Here is a 26,936-nt window from a genome sequence, read left to right as displayed (position 1 = left end):
CTCTTCATTCACGACAGATTGTTGCCGACGTCAACTCTTTCAGTATGGGATCCTATGAAAAAGCTCAAACTGAAGACGTTCTTGAACTGGATGGCGAAAACAAAATTTCACCTGGGTGATAAATGCATCAAGTTGCGAGAGGAACGTGAGCTGCTAGGTCGATTTCTGATCATCCAAGGAAGCAGACCCGACCTGGTGCCAACATTAGAGGAGATGACTGGGGAGTATGAGATGTCAGTGGTGCCACGCTCTCTATGTACCATTGGTGGGTCTCTGTACATCCCTACAGACAAGGCCAGCCTGATGCATGTCATTGAAGGAGTGAAAGCTCAACCTGTACAAGCTGCACCTGCACTTAATCAAGCGCCTATTCCGTACAGAGTACTGATTATCGATGCCATGGCAGTTCTTCAGAGAATGAAGACAACACCGACCATGCGGAAGCTATCTGACCTTCAAGAGGCATTCACCAAGCGCATCGAATGGATGATGGTCGACTACAATGAGGGTCGAGTGATCTTTGATCGTTATATTGATCAGTCATTAAAGAACAAGACACGCCAGAAGAGAGCCGTAACATCCACATAATCCCAGATCCACTCGGAAATGAAGCTCACGATGTCTATCAAGGAGATACTCTCTGCTTCAAAGACCAAGAGTAGTCTGACAACCATGTTCGCTAGGGGCCTCCTGGAACACATCTCCAGCAGTAACACCTTCAAGCTCGTTGTCGTGTATGACACAAAGATCAAGGGCCACGATTTTGAAGAAAATCATTCCCATGAAGAGGCCGATACGCTTATTCCTCATCAAGTCCTGGCTGCTAGAGATGAGAATGCTGAGCAAGAAGTATGTGTTTGGTCACTTGACACGGACGTGCTGACAATTCTTCTCGACCACGTGTCCAATGGTCGCCTAGGATCTCACACTCGTCTGACGTTTCTTACAGGCAGAGGAACACAATACCGTGAAATCGATTACCGTGAAAGCGGGTACGAGTAATTGGACGACATAAATGTCAAGGCCTTATTGGACTTCCACAATTTCTCTGGAGGTGACTGGGGTGGAACATGTGTGGGCATTACCAAGAAGACCTGGGTTGGCGCCTACATGAAGTTAGATGAAGATGACCCTGCCATCAACTGTTTCCGGGAGCTTGGCGGCCATCATATCCAGACAGAGCTAGTCAATGGTCAACTGCCACTGCAGGTCAAGGCTTTGGAGCAGTTTGTGTGCCGCGTCTACTGCCCGACAGGTCTCACAACGATACCAGAGCTGAGATGGGAGCTGTTTCGTTCCAAGAACTTGGAGGGAGGGATGCTGCCTCCTACGCGTGCAGCCTTGATGCCAAATATCATACGCGTGAACTACATCGCCATGCGTGATAAATCCTACACCACTAAATCTCCGATTCTTCTTCCAATTGAACAAAATGGCTGGCACGTCAAGGAAGGAGTTCATGTTCCTGTCGTGTGTCTCAACCTGCCTGCCCCTCGCGCTGTGGTCGAGTTGACCAAATGTGCCTGTAAATCAGGATGCCAGGGAAGGTGAAGTTGTCGCAAGAATAGTCTTCCGTGCACCCACCTCTGCAAGTGCTATATTAGTGAATGTGCGAATGTGTTCAAGGACGATATCCACGAGGAGGACATGGATGAGTAATCCATCCAGAATCTGCAGCTCCATCCAGTGACTTAGACAATACATCTAGTTATATTATTATCTAGTTATGTAATTGTTATATTATTTTTATTATTTACATTTTGTGTCCCTGGTGTATTATCATGCACTAACAATGATTGTGATACACTTGTGCTATTTGAATTAATTTTCATTATGCTTTATTGTAGACTCCATGAGGTATTATCATGTTGCCAATTTTGTCTGTGATGTTGATAAATTTGTGTGCAATTTTGAATATTAGTTTTTACTTATATTGAAATTAAGCGTGCATACACTTTTATGCAACTTAAAATGCCAGATAAATTTACAGAACAGTACAAATATGCATCATGCTTAAGCTTACGTACCCTTACCATGGCTATCTATTAACATGATAGTCTGATCGCAAAAAGGAATGCACCAATCGGTTTTTCGTGCCTGAAAACCCTGAAAAAGAGGTACTACATGTATAGGTTTATCGCTACCGCGATAACGACCTTGATTTCGCTGATGTCTTAAACTGGAAGTCAGTGATGGGCACTTCCGGTAGCTTCGAAATTATGATAAATAGACTCAGCATTAGCTAGAACCCCTAAAACGACACTAAGATTACAAAAATCGGTTCAATATTAGTGGAGATAGAAATTGAGTAATTGGCGGGGGGTCCCGGGATGAAACAGGCCCCCCCCCCCCCCCAGAAGGGGGTGGAGGGGTCTGAAAATTTGAACCCCATCATTGTCCGATAGTTTGTCCCCAAATGAACCCAAACAAGTAAAAAAATAAAATAATTTCAGCATTCAAATCCTACGGGAATATATGTTATACCACACTAATAGCCTAAAACGCGCAAAAAATATTTATTTATTTCTGTTTTTATTTTTTTATTTTTTTCCACTTGATGTTATGAGTATGATAAAAATAAAATGTTTGCATCAGTATATATATATATATATATATATATATATATATATATATATATATATATATATATATATCAGTTATTGCTCAGTTATTTGGGCGGGAGATATCCCAGTGGTATAGCGCTTGCTTGATGCACTGTCGGTCTGGGATCGATCCCCGTCAGTGGGCCCATTGGGCTATTTCTCGTTCCACCCAGTGCACAACGACTGTTATATCAAAGGCCGTAGTATGTGCTATCCTGTCTGTGAGCACTTTACCACTGGGCTACGTTCCAATAGCCGATGATTAATATATTAAATAAGACAAACTAACTTATTCAGTAGTATAAACATACTAGGCAGATTCGATTGTCCTAATATGAGGAAATGAACACTTGCTTTGTTGAATATTTTATGCTATTTATAATAAAATTACATTGTGTTTTTGTCCATTATTTTATCTGTTATGTTATATGATCTGACAGGTAATGTGTGCGTCTAGTTCACTGTGTGACAGTTGTTTGACTGTTGCCATGGTAATACCTGATCTTTGACAGAGAACGTCATAATGGTAACAATGGTAATAATAACATTTACGTTTCAAATACGACCCTCATGTGATGAACTCTGACCTTTCTCGCTTCCTCTCCGGGACAGATTGTAATGTAACGCACAGCAGTGGAGAAAGAGGCTAGGACATTTCAGTCGGTTCCTGAAAAAGAATAACTCGCTGAGCTCTTTTGTTAGATACAATTATCATACCTGTCGAAGATTTGTGTGCATGTTCACTACGTTACGGTGTTTTTGTCACGGTGAGTCAAATTTTAGTATAGCACGACATTTAGGGACGGATCCAGAATTCCAATGTTATTTTTGTTTGTTGTTGTTTTCTTTTTATCCCACTGCCCCCTTTCCTTTCTCTGTTTTGAATTCCATATAATTTTTTTCCTGATCTGGGAACTTCTATCTTTCAACTTCTCTGGCTGTCCACCTCCACATCCCAGTCCTTGTCTCTCCAACCGCAACAGGTGCTTGTTGTCTCTTGTGGATATCCGTGCCACACATCTGCCATTCCACATCAGCTTTTAGCTGTGGGCTTAGTCTGACTACTTCGGAGAGTATTCAGTAGTTACTTCTGGCATTTGTAACCACCTACTATACACCCCTACTACCGGTGGTCGTTCCATTGTGGTTTGATAGTGATACCAAAGAAAGCACAACGTTCTTTGTGTGAGTACGGGGAGGGCACGATATTTTTCCCTGAACATTTTGAACTGAAATCTCAAAATTAGCCATTTTTAAGTGACACGTTTTGACTAGTTTAATAATTATTTGGCAGTGTTATATAATCGAAAAGTTTGAAATTCAGATACCTTCAAATGCTATTTCCTGCCATCTGTCATCAGTTGTCCATGAGAAATAAGTTCAGTTTTTAATTGAACAATATATAAGGATTATTCATTGGAAAATGTTAAATATATTGCAGCCGAAATTACTTACGATGAATTGTTAAACGTTCAAATATACAAAAAAAAAAAAAAAAAAAATAATAATAATAATAATGAAAGCCCTGGTTCAGATGGGCTTAACTATGAGTTTTATGCTTTAGGGGTCAAATATATTGATATTTGTCTGTTGAGATCCACAAATACAGGTATTTCTGTTCGTATGTAAAAATTCTATTTGGAGGGGTAGTGTGACACTAATATAGTGGGTTGTTTTAGTATCGCGGTCTTTGACTTATATACTGAATTCTAGAACGGGTTCTGATATTTATAGAGTGGAGGATACCCTGTGTGGGGGTGTCCCTATCCGTTATATACTAAAAACTGTCTTTATTCGGCTACTTATGACTCATCATTGGGCAAAAATAATTTTAGGAGAATTCGGCCCCCAAACTCGCTTTTTTTCATTTATTTACCCACGTAGTAGGCACATACGAAAGATATATTTTTGTTTATATGTGCAAGTTGTATTTGGAGGGTTGGGGTAAGGTAGAATGAATGAATGAATGAATGAATGTTTAACGACACCCCAGCACGAAAAATACATCGGCTATTGGGTGTCAAACTATGGTAATGCAAATAAATAAAGTGATGATCAACATCAATATAAAAATTCAAGGTTTAAACAAAAACAGTGTAAAGAACTGTGCCAAAAATACAAATACAAATATCACAGAATTTTACGGACACCGAATTTTACTCTAAACTTCAATTTGTGCTGTATTGGCCATTCTCAAAGAGAATGTTACACCCCTGCACCACGGTGAGGTTACAGCACGCGCAGGGGGGGGGTAAGGTAGATGTCAGAAACATATATGATTTTTTTCACCAATATAGTGTTTTCTTGTATCGAGTTCTTTGACTTATAATCTGACTACCAGAAAGGGTTCTATTTTATCTGTTATGTCCGTGTTATGTGACAATTGTGTGTTGTTTGACTGTTGCCATGGTGATACCTGATCTTTGACAGAGAACATGATAATGGTATGGAAACAAATAATATGTTCTCTCCATTTACAGGGGTGCAGAAAGTACTCACCCACTCGTCAAATGCGAGTAAAAATTCTGTCGGACGAATTAAAAAATACAACTACGAGTCCGGCTGGCGATCTGGTTTTTTTTTAGATTGACCGGATTTTATTGATTTGTTTTATTATTATTTTATTATTATTTTTGCGTTGAATCCGCGACTCCGCGTCTGTCATGCCAGCATTCCAAACCATTCAAACAAACGGTTCAGAATGATGACGAAATACACAATGATCGTACATGTACCGTATTGTCAATAGACTATTTTGTAGTTCCGAACTGCGCAAGCGCGATATTCCGGAAACGAGTTATAGTGAAAACAGGACCGTGTCAAAACAGTCCTAAACGAAAACTGAACCAAATTGGACAAAATGGAACCTAGTGTTCGCTCAAACGGCACTAAAATATATGGCTATATGGCTTAAACGGAAGCACAAAATTAAATATATGGCTAATACGTTATTACAAACATGCGTTGTTTACATTATTATTCAACATTTTATATAATAGATGTTCGGACCAAACATTTTCACGTTTTAACACCACAACACTGTTTTCGCCAACTGATACATTCAAATGCCGTTATAGCTAAAAATAACAACACAAAAACAAATAGCCCCCCCCCCAAAAAAAAAAAAAAAAAAAAAAAAAAAAAAACAAAAAACAAACAAACAACAACAACCAGAACAGAAAATCCCAAAACTACCCCCCCCCCCCCCTCAAAAACCCCCAAAAACAACAACAACAACAACAAACAAACAAACAAACAAAAAAACCTACCCCACAACAAAATGGTTCCGTTTTGATAGTAATTTCGATTTAGTCTTATTCCTCGAAAACGAGCCGGTCAAAGGTCAATAGTTCCTACAAATGATTTGCTTCGATTGTAAATATGTTACCGATGTGTTTTGAATACATTCTTCAGTAAAATACTTGCGGGATGTCACTTGAATTTTGTAAATCTATATGACAGAAATTAATGTGAAAAACCTCTAGTCTTGACCAATAGCTTTTGGGTTTGATTTCGTTCGTTTGCCACGTGGTCGTGATAACTTACCATGTGTCCTTAATAAAGTTTCAGAGGGTTGGTAAAATAGTTGGACCTAACTGAGCCCCCAAAGTGGGCAAAAATGCTAGGGTTGGGGGTGTTTGGAGGCATGCTGTTATAAAGATATTGTTAAAAATAATAATTAATATAGGCCCCTATTGTTTTATAGGCTGGCGGACTAGTAGAAATTCTGACGGGCTAGTATATTTTAGTTGGTACCATTTCTGCACCCCTGCTAATAAACACAGTTTTTAGTACACAAGGGATAGGGACCACTCAGACAGGGTATCCTTCACTCTATAAATATCCGAACCCTTTCTGGAAGTCAGCATATAAGGCAAAGACCTCCATACAAGAAAGCACTATATTGGTGAAGAAATTATATATGTTTTACGACATCTATCTCGCCCTACCGCTCCAAATAAAACTTGTACACATAAAAAGAAATACCTGCATTGATGGATCTTAACAGACAAATATCAATATATTTGACCCGTAAAATATAAAATTCGTAGATATGCCCATCTGAACCGGGACTTTAATTATTATCTTTGTTTCCAATACAAGGCTCTTGTTTGAGCTGACTGTCCCTTTAAGAAAGTTGTTGGACAGCCATGACAATATATATATATACAAGATCTTAATAAATTCATTGAATCTGCCAATCAACAGCACCCTACCATTCACTTTACATACACATATTCAAGGAATAAAGTTACATTTTTAGATGTCGATGTCATTAAAACAGATAGTGGGTCTTTTCATCAACTGTCCACACAAAAGTAACAAACACACACCAATATTTACATTTCAAATCAGATCACACCAAGGCATGTAAAAAAGGCATTCCTTTCAGTCAAGCTAAAAGGTACACTGGAATCATTTCAAACAGTGACACGTTACAGACTGAACTAAATAGTTTGAAAAAAATACTTCTTGAATAGACTTTACCCTCCTGCCATTGTAAATAATTCTGTAGAAAAAACATCAATTGGACCCAAAGAAAAACATATCGAATCTCCTGCATCTACGTCTGAACAAAATACAATGATACCTTTTGTCGTAACATACAACCCATGCCTACCAAATATTGGTCATATATTACACAGATATTGGGGAATTCTCGAACAGTCAAGTAAACTCAACATACTAGCACAAAGTAAACCAATTGTTGCTTTTAAAAGACCACATAATCTTAAAGACATGCTTGTTCATTCTAAACTACAATCTAATGATGATAATAAAAAGCACTCCTGTATTAAAATGTGGTGAAAGTAAATGTAAAAATGACAAATTCCGTGAAGAAAAAACGCACTTTGAAAGCAGTCAAACTGGACGCGTTTATCCCATAAAACATACTATGACATGCTGTTCTTTAAATGTAATTTATCTTATCACTTGCACAAAATGTAGTATGCAATATGTAGGACAAACAGGGGGTAAGCTGTCTTTACGTATGAATGGACATCGTAGCGACATCAATTTATATCCTAGCAAATCTACGTTGGTTAATACCCACTTTAATACGAATTATCATTCCATATCTAACTTTTCTTTTATGCCTATTGAACAAGTATTTAGCAATGATGAACATCATCGACTAGTTAGAGAAACTTTTTTGATACACGAACTTAGAACCAAAACGCCACATGGACTTAATGATAACGTTATATTTCATGTAAAAACACATCTTAGGCATTCAGTAACGTTATCAATATCCAATGCAGTACAGTGACATTACTTTGTGTTTCCATGTTCCATAATTAATTAAATAATCTTGTCTTTATAGTAATTTAACAAAATTGCTAAAAAAATGCATTTATACACTGATTATTACCTTTTTCTATTTAAAATGTGACATTGTTCTTTAAAATTTCAATATGTTCAGTTAGTGGTCTAATGTCTGTTTTGACGGCTACTTTTCAATGTATTAACTTGCTGTTTTTAGACTACTGTTGTATCTACGCAGATCCTGTACAAATTGACAAAACAATATTACAATAATGGAAATGAGAGTGTATACAAAATAATCTGTTTGTCTCAATGACGTCAGGATGAGAATGACGTCAGGATGACGTTACGTCATCTTATTGTTAATTTGAAAAAGGCAATATGCCGAAACATGTAATTATTAAATAACTGAACTGTTATTAGTAGTTTTATTATTATATTTTTTCAAAATGTAATTTGTATATATATATATATATATATATATATATATATATATATATATATATATATATATATATATATATATATATATATATATGAAGGAAGGACATAACTAACGTCTTGTGTTTGTTTTTAGAATAGAGCGGTGTGAAGGAACGACATAACTAACGTCTTGTGTTTGTTTCTAGAATAGAGCGATGTGAAGGAAGAATATACCTAACGGCTTGTATTTGTTTTTAGAATAGAGCGGTGTGAAGGAAGGACATAACTAACGTCTTGTGTTTGTTTTTAGATTAGAGCGGTGTGAAGGAAGGACATAACTAACGTCTGTGTTTGGTTTTAGAATAGAGCGTGGTGAGGGAAGGACATAACTAACGTCTTGTGTGTTTTTAGAATAGAGCGGTGTGAAGGAAGGACATAACTAACGTCTTGTGTTTGTTTTTAGAATAGAGCGGTGTGAAGGAAGGACATAACTAACGTCTTGTGTTTGTTTGTAGAATAAAGCTGTTTTTTTAAGGAAGGACATAACTAACTTCCTGTGTTTGTTTTTAGAATAGAGCGGTGTAAAGGAAGGACATAACTAACTCCCTGTGTTTGTTTTTAGAATGGAGCGGTGTGAAGGAAGGACATAACTAACTTCCTGTGTTTGTTTTTAGAATAGAGCGGTGTAAAGGAAGGACATAACTAACTCCCTGTGTTTGTTTTTAGAATAGAGCGGTGTGAAGGAAGGACATAACTAACTTCCTGTGCTTGTTTTTAGGATATAGCGGTGTGATGGAAGGACATAACCAACGTCCTGTATTTGTTTCTGGAATAAAGCGGTGTGAAGGAAGAACATAATCAACTTTTTTTAATGATTGTTTTGAGAATAAAGCTGTGTGAAGGAAGGACATAGCTAACGTCATGTGTTTGTTGTTAGAATAGAGCGGTGTGAAGGAATGATGTAACTTATGTCTTGTGTTTGGTTTTATAATGAAGCTGTGTGAAGTAAGGGCATAACTAACTTCTTGTGTTTGTTTTTAGAATAAAGCTGTGTGAAGTAAGGGCATAACTAACTTCTTGTGTTTGTTTTCAAAATAAAGCTGTATGAAGGAAGTATGGCAGAACTGAAGGAAGTACGGCAGAACTGACTTGGAGATGGAGTTTTTTCTGGCGAAAGGCGCGATTACTGATCAGAAGGTTAACAATATGACTGAAATAATTAATCATATGGTTGTAGCTAACGTTTTCCTCGGTGTGGGGTGGGAGGTAGTTGTGTTTCTGTAAAGGAGTCTTTTGAACATTATTATTATTATTATTATTATTATTATTATTATTAATAGTTTTTTTGTTTTGTTTTGTTTTTGTGTTTTTTTTAACCAAAGTGCACGGTTTTATCATCAATGTTGTTAGACTCCAGTGTTTGGTACCATTCTTCAAAGGCAATGCCGTTTTTTATTCCCAATTTTGGTCTGAGATCGAAATTTCCAATCTGACTGTAGAATTGTCAACGTTCCATCTTTGGTGAAATACTCTTTTGTTGAATGAGACTAAACGTGAACTTGATAGCTAAAAGTAAATGTGAATAAATAAACGTTTCAATTTCACAACTATGTTGCCCTCAGATGATCCTTATGGGTTACCAGAAACTGGCAGGTCAAGACCACTCCAACCAATTAAATGTTATTCATGTTTGTGGTATTTAATTGTTACTAAAAAACCCAACCACAAACTAATAACAAAAAAATAAAAATAAACACAAGGAAAAAAGCCCACACAAAAATTCCCAAACAAATATATTAACAAAATAATGAACGACATACAAACAAGCAAAGACAAAAAACAAAAAAAAAAACAATCCCAAAACAAACATACAAAACAAAACAAAATGAAACAACCAACAAAAAAACTTCAACATTTTTGGCATTGCAATAATGTTGATGAACACGAATACAAGGAGATATAGAACCAAGATAGGAAACTTGTAAACACAAATTTAAAATATTTAATAATAATAATAATAATAGTAATAATAATAATAATAAAAATGATAATACAAATAAATAAAAATAAATAATAATAATAATATTGAGGGGGACATCTATTCACTACATCCACTCTTACACATTCATTTACTTAACCAAACCCATTACTAAAAGTTGTTCATAGATTGCACTGGATCAAAACGAAATATAGAATCAATATTGTTATTGTATTATTGACTACTGTAATGCAAATATATTAAACAACGTCTAATTATTTTGTATGTATATGCTTATGCTAAATAAAGAATAATACATGATTGGCCGTTAGATACCATTTATCTCACAACGAGTTGTCTTAAAATGTATCTAACGAACCAAAGCTAACGGACATGAATGTATTATTCTATTTCTTACATATCCTCAAAAACCAGGTTTTAAGCACATTTTAACATCTGTTTTGACTAAAAGTTATTTACAGCCGTTTCAATTGTAGCTAACTTACGCGCCACAGACACACGAATGTCAGGTTAGCTATACGTCACAGTCTAATCGATTTGCATCGTGTAGCTTTTCATTGGTTGTATGGCATTGGTGATCGGTTCATCACCTAGGAGCAGCCAGTCGTGTGTCTTGAAATTGATAACGCACGTACATTTGTTAACAATCATGTGTAACCTAAAAATAATGCACAGTGTTCTCACCAACGGGAGTGTAAGAATATAAAATACTCCGAAAATGAAGTGTAGGTTATTCTCAACATAGGGGACAAACTTCTATCTGAACAGTTACGGACCATACATTTAATATCTCATCTATAATGCAATATTTCTGGATGTTTATGATTATTTATATTCCATAAAATAATTACCAGAAATTACACCGAACTTAAACGGTGTTCAATCAATTTCCAATTTAGCAATCATAACCGATGTTGTCATGAAAAATTTAGTATATAAAGTAATCATATGTGATTGCTGAAACTATTTATGTCTTCACTGGCGACGACATATTTCGAAAAGTGTGTGTTTTAAATTTCAGAGATGGGGTATCATGTACTTTATAAAGTTTACCTACAAAATCTATATTGTGAGCTTTTATCAGCTTCGTTAGTACTTACTATATCATGATTTGTTTTGTTATCTACAACTAGAAACCTTTGCATGTTTTGCTTTCTTTGGGGTATTTTTTGCAGGTTAATGTTATTGTAAACTATGTCCTGTCGGATGTACGACTGACTGCGCCAGACAAACGGCCTGACTTTATACATCGAGTTGGCTCGATGGAATATTGCCCCCGACTTCTTGCGTGGTCAGAGCAAGCTAAGGATGTAAGTAGTCTTACAAATGTGTAATAATAATATAGGACACACATTTTGCACAGCATCCCCCTCCACCACCCCCCCGTCTGTCTGTCTGTCTCTCTCTCTCTCTCTCTCTCTCTCTCTCTCTCTCTCTCTCTCTCTCTCTCTCTCTCTCTCTCTCTCTCTCTGACACACACACACACACTATCTAACGAGCGAAAGCGGAAAAAAGTTAATAGTTATGTCTCTTGTTCAGATATTCTGTAAATATTCTTTAAAAGTCTACCTTCACCTAGAATTTTGATTGAATAGTTCTGAAACTAAGGGACAGTCTTCACAAATTAAAAGAGATATTGACGTAATTTAGAATTTTTATTAAATAAAACAAATACATAAATAAAGTTTTTAAATTTTCAACTTGGCTAATTCTAAGTCAAGAATAGCTATTTCGATAAAATAATTTCCAGAATCCAAGAAGGCCGCCATATTATTCAACATTGAAAATGGTATGCAACATAATCATCTGGTTCATTTATTGCCTGATGTTCTGCATGGTTATCCATTGTCAAAGCATGATCACTTTGAAGCACAATAAATGGGTAGTCACTTTCTTATCAGGTTGTTCAGCAATTCTGGGTAGCATCAAACCTGGTTCATTAGCTTGGGTACCACATATCTATAAAACCTTTTTTTACCTGTGGGTTTGGTGAAATTTCGCGATGTTATCAACCGGTAGAGTCATCATTGCTATGCAGGTTAAAGCTGTCTTCATTGTGGGTATCTTATTTGATAAATTCCATTGAGACTTATGGAACATTTGATCAATAATTCCCAAAGTATAGGAGACATTTTTTAAATTTTAAATAAATAATGGTGTGGTGTATCACATATTAAATGCGAAGCATTGAAAGACAGATTTCTGTATACAACCCTTTTACTAGCTACATATTGCGATTTGAGAGAAATATCTCTTTCACTTTTATTACTGCTAATTTTTTTAGTTTAACTGATGGGACAAAAACGTGACTGACGAGATGCTGTCCCTACAAAACCATACAACGTTTTTGCGATGCATATATGATTTGACAATATTCTAGTAAGCCATTTAAAAATGAACTGAACACTATGTTTGTTTCAGAAAGTGGAATCATTATACATTTCATTTATGTGCATGATTTGTCAGTGAACTAAATTTAAAAACAGTGTGAAAATGCAACTTTACCATGGAGTTACTATTTGTTATCACACTTTCCTTACTGGCAATCTAATATTGAAGATTGTTCAGCGAAGCGCAATATGCATTGTCATATAGGGACCCAACATTTGGTGGCCGCCAACGTTTCTTCGTAAAACAATATCACTTACGTTCCTGAGTTTTCATTCAGCTTTCTTCATCATTAAATAGAACATTTTCCGTGCAACAGCCAATAATGATACTGTATTGTTTATTCATTAGCTGGTCATATATAGCATGCGTTGATGTAAACCAGTTAAGACTGGCATATATATTGTTTCCATATATGAGTTGATATAATAATATTTCGTTCACTCCAATTATAATATTAAGCAAAGCCCGCATATGTCTGTATAAAGTACATGGTCAAATGTCTAGGTATTAGTGTGAACAGCACGAAGATGCTGTGTCTCAGTGTTGAACAGGACAAGACAAGTAAATATTACAAAGTATGGCAGTTGTGAAGTCAGTATACTAAAATACGAATTAGGCTGACATCAGAATTGTGCTACATGCAAAATGTACTTCAGGAAAGTGAATACAACATAATGTAGGTGTATAATTATAAAAAAAAAAAAAAAAAATAACTGGAGAACCATTGATCATATGACATATCTCAGTAGTTTGATCTATTACGTTATACAATTATTTACAGTTTACAGTTATATTTTATTTTAATAATTTTAAAACATGCTAACTAAACTTAGCAACAATCTAAAACTAACATTTGACATAGAATTAGGTTTTTCTGAGTCAAGTTACAAATAGTTTTAGATTTTTATACCATAATTACCGTCCTTTTAGTCAGCCATTAGACAACACAATATCTGACAGTATTAAAAACAGTTTTAATGAACTCATTGACCCCATAAACATCTATTTTGATGCCAAGGTCACATTTCTAAGTGCTGTAGTTCTGAAGACATACAGTTTTTTTATGACTGGCGGCCATCGTGTTCGCACCAATTTTAGAAAATATCATCTTATATTTTCATGAACTCCACACCCTAGAGATTAACTTTAAAAGCTAAGACTCTTTTCAGTTCTGTTGCAGGACTACGAGTATTTAGAATTAGTTATATGTTTAAAATATTTTATAAGATAAAATGTTTAAACCTAACTTCTTGTTTGTTATAACTATGTACATATTCTGCTATGTCTGTATCCTTTTTTGCAGATGATAGGTACATCTATTACAAAATGCCTTGAAAGGACAGAAGCAAACAACCTATCCTCTGTTGCTTTTCCCACACACGCTATGGCACAACTTCAATATCCAGCAACTGACGTGGCAGAAATCGTCTTTAAAACAATCATAGAGTTCGCGAAAAGAAATCCACGCCATGTGAAAAAAGTTGTACTCGTTGTTCTGGATTCCGATATGGATTTCATCAAGGTAATTAGATATATGCATGAAGGTAATGTTAAGCTTTGTTCTTGTTTCTCACAAACTGTACATCCGAAACCACCATTGGCTACTGAATGACAAACATTTGGTAATTCTAACACGTAGTGATCAGAGGAAACCCGCTACATTTTGACAAATGCAGTACGGGATCTTCTATATGGACTTAGACTTTTTCCGCAGACAGCAATGCACATACGGCCTTTGACCAGTTGTGATACACTGGTTGGAACGAGAAAACCCCCTATCATCTGAATGGGTCCACCGAGGTGGTTCGATCCTGTGACCCAAGCACCTCAAGCGAGGACTCCAGAAACCAATGAAACATGGTGGTCCGAATCTTGCTGTTTGACATTTGCTTTTAAATATTATAAAAACAAAACGTAAAATGTATTATAGTGTAAAAAAAATGTATATGAATACTTCTTTATATTAGCCTCAATTTATCTCGTTATAGTGGGGCAGCTAACACTTAATATTTGACTGAATTTTGCAGTTTTGGTTAAACGCATGAAACTGTTTTTGAATATCCTCAGCACAATCTATGATACGGTTAGCGGCCTTGACCCCATGACCAGATAATGACGATACAATATATGTACATTTATAGTGTGAATGATATAATATGTTATATATAGACATAAATCGTAGTTTATATATATTACAAAATGTCCACGTGTATACGATTTCCTCAATTCTGACAGGACGACGTCTAAGAATAATAGAATCTATCACCGTTGTAAGGCATAGATAAGTAATTCCAACTCGAGGGACAAAATGGTTTTTTGTAAAGGCCGATGTATACCACGGCTCTTACAAAAACATTGTGTCCCGAGGGTTGGAATTGCTTTATCTGTACCTCACAAAGGTGATCGATTATTTTTCTTGCCCATTTAATTACAGTAACAAAACATTAATTTTGTAAGCTCCGTGTTTTTTTATTTTTATTGTAGAACAATTCATAAACATTTCACCTACAAACTTCTTTAATCATACGCGGAAAAATATAGTCCACATCATTCAAAGACATAAAAATGTAACAACTTACGAATAAATATAAGTTGAAAATATTAATTTGTTTAAATATTTTTAAAACAATGATATAACGTTAAATGACAAACAGAATTTTAAAGAAACCCATGAGTTATGACATCAATCATCGTAAACATGAGTTATGACGTCACGCGTATGTAAAAATCCTCTAGCCCACAAGTTGGACAGATTTAATTTTTATCTAGCCCTAGGATCAAACAGATTTTTCTAGCACTGTGCAAAAACTAGATTTAACCCTGTCCAGTGACAAGAAAAATCTGTCTGACCCTAGGGCTAGATAGATCTGTAGATCGGTAAACTTTGGCCCTCACAAAAAAGATTTTGTCGCTCGGGTTGGAATTACCTAATCTATACCTCACAACGGTGATAGATTCTATTATTCTAGCACTGTGCAAAAGCTGGATAACCCTGTCCAGTGGGTAAGAAAAACTGAATGTTATCCTTCGATAAACCTCAGAAAATAACGTCATTACGCCAGCTGTGATGTCATTACGTAAAACAGGTCGTTGAAAGGACGTTACAAGCTGATTTATGTGTATTTTAACTAAATATGGTGTGTCCAGGCGCTTGTGCATACATTCAAGAAGAGGGTGGGGGACTAAACTGTGGCTAGCGAAATTTATGAGGGGTTAAGACATGCTTCCCGGGAAAAGTATTGAAAAAAAAGAGAACATTTACTTGATCATGGGGAGCGTTCGACTGCCGTAACCCTCTGCACAAGCTCCTGTCTTTGTAATTATATAAAATCTGTTTGTCATTTGTTAATGAATTTATCGATGTACAATTGTAACAAACTGCATAAAATTGCGTAGTGTGGTGAATTTTAAACTAAACACCTCAGAAAATTATGCCATCACGTCAAATGGGACGTCATTACGTAAAGCAGATCATGGGAAGAAGTTAGAAACTGATTTATGAATTATGTTTAGTTTTAACTTAATAAGTTGTGCTGTTTGTTATTATAATAATGTTCTTCATTTTTTTTTTGAAAATTGATCGATGTATAACAGTCACATGTTTAGTATAAAATGTATGTATGTAGGTGTGTGTGCAAGGGCGTAGCGTGATCTGGGACTGGGGGGTGGGAGGGATCGAATATGAACCAAGTGGACCTTTTTCTATTTTGTTTTTGCACCACCAGAAACTCCATAGGGCCATCTGCTACAGCGGGGGGGGGGGGGGGGGGTCGTTCGAACCCCCCGACCCCCCCCCCCAGCCTACGCCCCTGTTGTGTGTGTGTGTATGCATATTTAACGACGCACTCAACACATTTTATTTATGGTTATATGGCGTCGGACATATGGTTAAGCATTACACAGATATTGAGAGAGGAAACCCGCTGCTTTCACTTCATGGACTACTCTTTTTTGATTAGCAGCAAGGGATATTTTATATGCACCATCCCACAGGATAGTACATACCACGACCTTTGTTACTCCAAATGTGGTGCACTGGCTGGCACGAGAAATATCCCAATGGACCCACCGAAGCGAATCGATCCTAGATCGATCGCGCATCAGGCGAGCGTTGTACTACTGAGCTACGTTCTGCCCCTAATTATTAGTAACTTCATCCAGGTGGGGGTGGCATTATTTTGTTATCTTCCCATGGCCAACAGGTGGCACTACTGACTGTTCGTGATGCGTCACAGACTAGAGTACATTTATGTATTAATCGTCGGATGTCAAACATTTGGTAGTTTTTAAGTATAATATAATTTTGAATCTTGACTGTATCTATTGGATGCACTGAATCATGTTGTTTTTCTTCTCCCAATTGATGACTTCGACACACAGTTCTCTGTTCATATTTTCTTGATTCCCAAACGTTTTAAAAACAATGAATAAATTATTGTAAACTGGTGCTTTAATGTCACGCCCATCAATCTACACTCACTGCTTCTGGCATAGCTTATGGTAGTTAGCATTCGGTTTTAGAATATTGAAATTTTCTTTGCAAACTAAGTACCATGTAATGAGAACATAACGGTATAATTTTAAATCTGACTGTAGGTAGTACTAAAACAAATAACTTCCGGCTGCGTCAAAGTTCGAGCGAACACCACACGTCTTGTGATTGGTTATAAATGTGAGTGTGTTGGTTGTAAAAAAAATAATAGTTTCATCTGGGTAAAAATAATATGCAGTTTTATTTCATCTAGTACCAATGTGTCAAGTAGTCTTGTTCTTGAAACATGTATGGGGTACCTGTAAAAAAAGTTCTCGAATTTTGTGCGGAACTAGGGTAGTCATAGACTCTACCCGTTATCTCAGAAATTAGCAGCTTGACCACCAATTTGTTTGTATTCACTTTAAGTGCGAGGGGTGGTAGTATTTATATCCGTGGCGTTTATGTCGATTGATACGCTGTAGGTAGGAGTTTTAGCCACATATGTTACTATTGTCATCTATGGGATTTGATTTGGTAGTATACACCCTGTAGTTACCGAATGCACAGAATCATAATGCTCTTTTTTTCTCATTCATTTGAGGCATTTCAGAATGAACGACTGAAGCATTTGTTTGACACAAATATTCAGCTTAATTCAAAACTGGACCATACAATTGTTCCTCCAGAGCATGCATATCGTAAGTTGAACACACACACAGACACACACAAACACACACAACTAGGGTTATCATATTTGCTTTCCAGAATGCACAAGCAAAATGGATATTTTTATTTATTCACCAATTATTCCCAAATGCATATAGGTAGTATTGGTAGTTCATAATACTGAACAAATCCAACTGTAATATCATTTACGTGCGCATGCATTTGGATTATGGAAACATAATCAGTTGAATCAGAATAATTCATTAAAAGTTGTTTATATGATTCTATCGCATTAGACCAATAATAAGTGGCACACTTGTACTGGTGTATCTGATCCAGTAAATACTAAACCACAACATTACAAATAATATATAGTACTTCTATAATAGCAGTTTGGAAAAAAAAAATTTGGATTTAAACAATATAACAATGGACCATTGTGACGATATTAATTGTTTTAGAGGGCCGTGTGCAGTTCCAAATGCACTTAGCCCAGGTGGGCAACTTGTTACGTGATACCTTTGCGCGACGGTCGTCGAGCTTTTCTAATACACACCTAGCGCAGGTGTGGAGGCCATGTGGCCAGTAGTTACGTAATAACTCCGCTAGTGCTGTTTATGACCAGGGGATTGCTCGCGGAATGGCGACAGCCAGTCTGGGCGATCTAAGAAAAATATGCCGGCGTGGTGGCTGTGGAAAATCCACATGATACGTGAGGTACCGCCTTGTACCCCCAATCGATATTCGTATTTTTTAATAAATAGCTAGGGTTTTAGAGATATCAGGGAGAAACATAAGGAAGGCTCCAGGGGATCGCTGTCCGTCCGGACCGGTAAATAATTTTATTTCTGCTCTGTGTATAACCTTGATGTGATTGATGTGACTTTAAATATTTTAATACTGTATTATACCAATATTATTTAGACGGTGCTGCCGGTCATCTGACGCAGTAAACTGTAGGCTCGCTGTCTAAATAAATATATAAAGCTTAGCCAGTCATCCTAGAGGACCTAGGTAAACTGTAGGTTATTGTCTTTATTGTGATAGGTACCAGTATTAAGTCTGTATTACAAGGTTACTGAATGAGTAGTTAAGGGTTAATTAAAAATTAACCAGTTAGGAATAGAGTTGTAATTCCTTTATTAATTAAGTTCTCCTGGAAGCGTTTCTCAATTATCACACGTTATTGAACGAGTAGTAAGGGTTAATTAAAAATTAACCAGTTAGGAATAGAGTTGTAATTCCTTTATTAATTAAGTTCTCCTGGAAGCGTTTCTCAATTATCACACGTGTGTGTGTTGTGTCACGGTGAAGTGATTAGCATATTGTGTAAACTAGACACCTAGAGATTAACTAATTAAGTGATCAGTTCTGGGTTGTTATTATTTATTGTTGTTAATTAACTACTGCGGCTGTACATTTGTCAGCGTAGGTTAATACAGATTCCAACGTGTATTGTGTTTTTGTTGTGTTTTCTAGTGAACTAAACGTCCTATATTATATATACTTTATATAAGATCGTTCTCTGATCATACCTAGACGAGCCATACTAGGGTATAACCGCCCGTTACAGAGAGATCTAATAGATATACAGTTAGGAGAATTATTTGGACAATCGTGTTTCATTCAGTTACGGGTATTATAGGATCCCCGTGACAACCATGAATTTATTTATATTAAAAATATAATTACTGAGTGATATATATATATATATTAGATTTATAGTGTTGATATCAGTATTGGACACCTAGCATGTGCTGCAAATATGAAAAACAAATGGAGAGCCATTTTATGGCCTGCAATTTATGTTCCTCAGTTACCCAATTTTAAAACCACATTTATGTCAATCTAAACAGAGTTGTATTATATGTTTAAGCAACAGTGTTTAGAAATGCATCAGCTACAGTACCTATCCAAAAGTATCTAAATCTATATAAACAATTTTATGCATAAAAGTAGCTTAAAATTTCCCTCCGTTACCGCTTCATCTTTTCAGCAAATTTGGCAATGCACATATAGTTGGATATTCAGTGTATAGTTGATAAAAAAACAAAATATCAATGAACCACTGATGTTAAGCTATACTTTTACTGTCTATTTATTAATATATAAATACATTTTGATTTAATGGGTGACATAATTATGAAAATGCAATACCATAAAATGTGTCCCTCTGTTACTTTTTCAATGTGTCCCTCTATTACCATAAACTTATTTTTATTAAAAATATAATTAATGCGTGATGCATTTCTGATTCATATTATTGTTTTATACATATACTAAAAGGCAAAAGTTATTGTGACACACAAAAGACAAAGATAATTAATGATCAATTTTTACTGCCGTGTTTGAAGCGATATAACATGGAAAGAGAAATGTCCGACGGCATGGAAACGAGCAACAGTACATGAAAAGGGCGCACCTGCCATATGCAAATGAACCACATCACTAGAGGGGTTCCAGAGCGAAGTTCACACAGTCAGTAGCGAGTGTGTCCATCTTGAGCATTGCTACAGGCCTGACACTGTCGTCTCATTGAGGACACTAAACGCAGAGAAAGTTCCTGAGAATGCCATTCCAGATCTGAGGAAGGATCAGCCGGAGTTCCCGCAGTGTTGTTGGAGGATTTGGAAGACGTCGCAAGCGTCGCTCCATTTCATCACAGACATGTTCGATTGGTGACAAATCCGGGGACCTAGCAGGCCAGGGTAGCACATCACCATTGTTTGATTAAGATAATGCTGCACAACTCTAGCAATGTGTGGTCTGGCGTTATCTTGTTGTAATGTCATCCCTGGGCCATTCTGTTTCAAAAAGGGTAACACAATTGTTTGCAAAATTTCATCTCGGTACCTCACAGCATTCAAATCCCCTTCAAGAACGCATGCCGTGAAGTAACGTTCACCTTCATGTCTGTAGACACGAGTCCTGCCGTCAGATTTATGGAGAAGGAAACGGGTTTCATCAGTGAAGAGGACACGTCTCCAGTCACGTGCTGTCCATAGCAGGTGTTGTCTGCACCAGTGGAGATGTCGACGTCGATGTTCTGGCGTCAGGATTGGCCTTCTGGCTGGGCGTCTTGCACGGATGCCGTAGATGCGTAGACGTCGTCGGACTGTCCTTGCTGATACACCTCTGTTGCCAGGGATGGTACTGGCTGTGAGGGTTGCTGGCTGGAACCTGTTTCGCTGATGCGTGGTTCGGATCCATATGTCTTAGCGAGGGGTTGTCACGGGTTGTCGGCCGCTACGGGGATCGTCCCTGACCTGGTTGTTGATATCGTTACCATAACTGCCATATGGTATTTCTGTGGACATTGAATTGACATGCGACGTCACACTGCGAGGTCCCAGACTCAAGCATCCCTATGATTCGCTATCTGTCATTTTCACGCAGGCGTGGATGACGAAATTGCATCAAACAGTTTACTAATGGTGTTTTTCTTATGAAGGCTGCACAGAGTGGCAAAGATTTGCGACTGAATGTCTGGCCTTTTACGGTGAACACTGGACAGGATTTCTTGCATGTTTCTTGCAATCACTGAAACAACTGCTTGGTTACATTTCTTCGAGATGTTTCATGCACATTTCCTGTGGTTTACATCCATAAATCCATTCACAAATTTATTACTCCAAACAATCCATGTCACAATAACTTTTGCCTTTTAATATATGTTAGCTTGATTTCTGTTATACTAGTTTCAATAGTGGATGCCTAGCATATCACGTACAATGACAACAAAAAACCCGCCAAACAAACAAGAAAAAACAAACACCACCCCCCCCCCCATCCCCCAAAACGGCAAGTCATTTTATGTGATGTGCATTTTATGTTCCTACGTGACCGCATAATACAAACGCATTTATGACATTTAAAATAGAGTTGCATTAAATATTTATGTAACAATGTACAGAAACATATCGCCTACAGCACCAATCCAAATGTCGTTATGACAAAAATTTAATTCAGTATGAACGATTTTATGTGTAAAAGTAGTTAAAATGTCCCTCCGTTACTGATTGATCTTGCCCATATATATATATATATATATATATATATATATATATATATATATATATATATATATATATATATATATATATATATATATATATATATATATATATATATATATATATATATATATATATATATATATATATATATATATATTCTATATTTCAAAAAAAGTAGGGGAACTCTAATAAGAATTTACAGTTGCCAAAATTGTAAGGTGTATTAGCTGTGGGGAATGGTTATATGATAATAGTGAATTAATTGAGCAAACATTACAACCGGTAGTTCAGTATTACAGTAGGTTTTATGACCAGCAAAGTTCTTGAAGGACGACTGGGGTCAGAAGTGAAATTTGAAAGTTGACGTTTTTTTATCAATAAATCGCAAGTTCAAGCAATAAAAATGACTAAAAACAAAACACTAACAACTGTCTGATCAACAGAATGAAAAAAGATTGACAGAAATAACGTTCCACTATGATTAATGGACCTGGAAATTGTCAAAATCGAGAATGATGCCCCACGCACGTGTACGGGGCAACTGTGTGATGCATACGCAAACTGTAGAATGTGTTTCGGTGTGTTGATAAACAGGCCTGGACTTTCTTTACTAGGATGTCTGTGGTCTAATAGTTGATATCAATATTTCAGGTTCCCCTTTTTTAAGAGTATATATATATACAATCAATACATACATACATACATTGTGTTAGTGAAACCAAACATGCATTCGATATATATTTATGCATCTATTCATAATTGCCACTGCCAGGTTTGCCAACAAAAGTTTATTTTGTTTAACGACACCGCTAGAGCACATTTATTTATTAATCATCAGCTATTTGATGTGAAACATTTGGTAATTTTGACATAGCTTTAGAGGGGAAATCTGTTACATTTTCTTGTTAGTAGCAAGGGATCTTTTATATGCACGATCCCTCAAACAGGATAGCACACACCACGACCTTTGATATACCAGTCGTGGTGCACTGGTTAGATCGAGAAATAGCCCAATGGGCCCAACGATGGGGATCGAGGTTTGTCAACAAATTCACGTACGTTAAGGTGTGAGAGCATGGTTTGTAGGCCCCACGTATACCGTCAGTAAACTTAATACGTTTAATCTCCCCACTGGGTTGTACACTTACTCTAACCTGAACATACCATCGTTAAACATAATGACTTAAATTTGATAACTATGTATCAACAATTCAATACTTTGTTTTGGTCTTGCAGATGGATTTCCAAGACTGGGTGTTTCTTATGTTGAGGGGAGTATCGTGGAACAGAATGTAAGAAGAATATACTATTTAATTTAGGAAAAACGGATCGTTAATCGTTTATGATATGTTACAATTGTTGAACGGCAGCATTTGGACAATCACAAATTCTGGACTGTCCATATAGAGGGAGCAGCAGTGAGAGCACAGCATCCAGAAGGAATTTTTCATACATCTATTGAATAGAATAGAATAGAATAGAATAGAATAGAATAAAATAGATGTTTAACGACACCCCAGCACGAAAAATACATCGGCTATTGGGTGTCAAGCTATGGTAAATGCAAATAGTAAGTGATGTACATCATCAATATAAAAATACAACAGTTAAATTAAAGCACAGTGTAAAGAACTGTGTAAAAATACAAAAGTCAGCATCACGTAGAAATTGTAATAAAAAGTTCTGGATGGAATCGAAAGGATTTCATCACATTTCCTTGACCATAAATATTTTTTCTAGTTTCTGTGAGATGATTGCACTCTATCAAAAGTGTCAGAGTACTCTAACAGTGCTCACAGTAAGGTGGAAGATCCTTCTCCACGATAAATGAATGGATCACGTATGTATGACCGATGAGAGCACGCTACAAGACTATTTCATCCTTCCTGCACTGCCTATAGGAAGACTGGCACTTTCCCAGGACTGGCTTGTAGGAAGACTGGCACTCTCCCAGGACTGGCTTGACATGATGAAGTTTGTTTGTAACCGCACCATTCCAATAATTTTGCCGAGTCGAAAAGGTAAATTGTTTGATACTGTGTCTAAAATCTATATAAGGGACACCAACCGTGGCATGATGCAAATCCAAAGCAGACTTGGCAGCTGAATTTATCTTTTCATTACCCCTGATGCCAATATTGCTGGTTACCGAACAGAATACAATATCTTTAGTAATCTGAAATACAGCCACTTTTTTACCTTTACCTGCTGCACCTGTTTATCCACATTTCACGTTGGGTACGCTTGCGAGTACGCAAAGTGTTTCCCCTTACAATTGGTACATATCATATAATTTTGACATGTTTTGCTGTCATGGTCAAACTGACCACAACGAGCACATGTCAATCTGATGCGTGAAGTATTCTGTCAGTGTCCAAACTTTTTACATTTGAAACACTGTAAATACTTGGGGATGTAGGTATATTCAAGTAGCCAGCATTAAGTGTAGGCACAATGAATGACGGAATGAAGATGTTCGTTGGTACAAGTTCATCAATCTGCTTGACTGATGTGATCCCTTGTGAGGAGATATTTTCACAAATCTCATCATCTTCCAAATCCCAAGACCGAACTAACATTGATAGAAATGTTGCATATCATTTTAGATTTAAGAAGATTTCTTTCTGAATGCAACAGTTTCTTCTAGGCCCCTTCATCGGAAGACCCTATGACGAGAAACCTTGGCCAGGTTTTCAAAGAAGGAAGGAAGGATATGTTTTATTTAATGACGCACTCAACACATTTTATTTACGGTTATATTACATCCGACATATGGTTAAGGACCACACAGATATTGAGAGAGGAAATCTGCTGTCGCCACTTCATGGGCTACTCTTTTTGAGTAGCAGCAAGGGATCTTTTATATGCACCATCCCACAGACAGAATAGTACATACCAGGGCCTTTGTTATACCAGTTGTGGAGCACTGGCTGGAAAGAGACATAGCCCAATAGATCCACCGATGGGGATCGATTCTAGACTGACCGCGCATCAAGCGAACACTTTACCACTGAGCTACGACCTGCCCCCATCTTACAAAGCAATCACTTTGGATGTTTTAACATTCAATGACGTCGATTCAGATGAAGAAGAATCTGAAACTTCGGTGTAGTCCCATCAAAAGATTGAGGTTCGTTTGTAGCCATAGTAGAGTTGAAATAATTCATCAACCACGCCCCTACCCACCACAGAGTTCAACGTGGGGTCATGATGCTGCGCATGACCAGGAGGCATTCATGCTAGGGGTTCTTGATTGATATACTAGTACTCAGACAATAAGAAATAATGTACCTGATTGACACTAGGCACCGCCCCAAACGCAACAAATACAATAAACGTCAGTAAAAGAATGTTTGTTCTTGGCTAATATAAACAAAACGAAGTTCGTTTGCTCTCGAGCTTGGCGTGACCAGCCGATTGATCAAGTCGGTCCTCCTTGACCACCTGTCTGGCATACCTCAACTCTAACACCAGGATATGCACCTCACGGCCAACAAGGTGCCCCAAAAGAGGAGTTGTACTGTATTAGCCATTCTCATAGAGAATGTTTGAACTCTGCACCACAGTGAGATTACAGTACTTGCAGGGGAATCTATTGAAATTCTCCAAAGACTAAACACTTGACATGACATTTGGCATACAGGCTACCAAGTGGCTGGTCATCGTTTCTATGTTTCTGAGATAATAGTATTATGGCTTCTCACAGAGAGAGAGAGAGAGAGAGAGAGAGAGAGAGAGAGAGAGAGAGAGAGAGAGAGAGAGAGAGAGAGAGAGAGAGAGAGAGAGAGAGAGAAATTAATTGGCTCAACCACTATTTAGCTAAATGGCCATTCGACTCTGCAGTGTGCAAGATAACAGTTTTGTTGTTTACATTTACTACCATTTCTACGTTTCTACGTGTTGTAATCTGGGATGTTGTTGAATATGATATAATTCAATTTCCTGGATTTGTTAGAATGTTCTGTATATTTTTATTTTAATGCATCAATGACAGTTAAAACTGGAAACTGTTGGCGAGTATGAATGACAGTTCTCATTTATTCCATCGACTGGTTACGTTAATTTTTTGTTGATCGTTAAATGTGAACATACTTCAAGTTTTCTGCATAGGGAATAACTATACTTTGCATTGTATTGTAGGCAGATGTGATAGTGAATTCAACCAATACTACACTCAATTTGACAGAAGGAGATATAAGCCAAGCAATACTTTCTGCAGCTGGACCAGACATCGTAAAGGAATGTCAAAGATATTCAAATGGGATCAACGACTGGGGCATTGCTGTCACTAGTGGAGGCAAAATAAACTGCAAGAAGATTTATCATACAAGTCTTGTGCAAGCCCCATGGTTTTCCATTGAACAGGTTATTTAAAATAAGCATTTCCTTACTTATGTAATGTGAAACGTAATGACGTCAACCTTCAACACCAGAACAGTTGCTTTGCAAAATAGTTACGTAGTTTATATCTGAATGTACAACCGTAACATTTTAACATGTTTCTACTATTTGTTTTTGTAATTTTATATCCAATTTTATTTCAAACACTCTGTCCTAAACACATACCTCGCATATAGGGACTGCTTGTTTAAAGGGGTTTCTACCTATAAATAATTTGATTAATATATAAACGAAACATAACTCCCTGCTTGGAATATTATTCTACGCACATCTATGTGTGTAATTAAATATTCCTTTGCTTATGAAAGGTGTACAGTTTTGTGGCACTCGCTATAAAGTAACAGTTCTAGAGATCAAGTTAGAACCATACATTGTGGTGAAGATCAGTCCTCCTTTGTAGACAATTCACCGGACATTGTGGCATGGCTGCATACCCTAGCAGTCTTGTTCATATTTAATGTATTGAATATGTTAATGGAAGATTCATAAATTTCATGCATATTACGGCTTATATTGCACACTTAATATTTTATGTTATTTTCGTATACCTTCCTTTTGAAGGCGAAATTCCTTTAATGGTTACGTTTAAAGATGCATATACTATTTTCAGCCAAATCAAATGGACTCTTAAGTTAAGTTAATATACAAACTTGAAACATATTTAGATAAAGTTATAACAGAGAAAAAACTAAACT

General features: G+C 36.7%; 1 protein-coding gene across 1 annotated transcript in view; it reads left to right on the top strand.

Moving 5' to 3' along the window:
* Positions 1 to 3,241: 3,241 nt before the first annotated feature.
* Positions 3,242 to 26,936, top strand: part of LOC121373057 (protein mono-ADP-ribosyltransferase PARP14-like) — a 32,295-nt gene continuing 8,600 nt past the window's right edge. Inside the window, exons 1-7 of the mRNA XM_041499500.1 lie at positions 3,242 to 3,370; positions 9,395 to 9,491; positions 11,469 to 11,603; positions 13,988 to 14,206; positions 17,760 to 17,856; positions 23,077 to 23,132; positions 25,981 to 26,205. Coding sequence (XP_041355434.1) covers positions 9,450 to 9,491; positions 11,469 to 11,603; positions 13,988 to 14,206; positions 17,760 to 17,856; positions 23,077 to 23,132; positions 25,981 to 26,205 — 774 coding nt within the window. The 5' untranslated portion in view covers positions 3,242 to 3,370; positions 9,395 to 9,449. The remainder of the gene's footprint in view (positions 3,371 to 9,394; positions 9,492 to 11,468; positions 11,604 to 13,987; positions 14,207 to 17,759; positions 17,857 to 23,076; positions 23,133 to 25,980; positions 26,206 to 26,936) is intronic.

Source organism: Gigantopelta aegis, chromosome 5 (genome assembly GCF_016097555.1).
Source record: "Gigantopelta aegis isolate Gae_Host chromosome 5, Gae_host_genome, whole genome shotgun sequence".
In the NCBI taxonomy this organism is placed as follows: domain Eukaryota; kingdom Metazoa; phylum Mollusca; class Gastropoda; order Neomphalida; family Peltospiridae; genus Gigantopelta; species Gigantopelta aegis.
The sequence above is the reverse complement of the archived record's forward strand: the minus strand, read 5'-3'. Positions and strand labels throughout refer to the sequence as shown.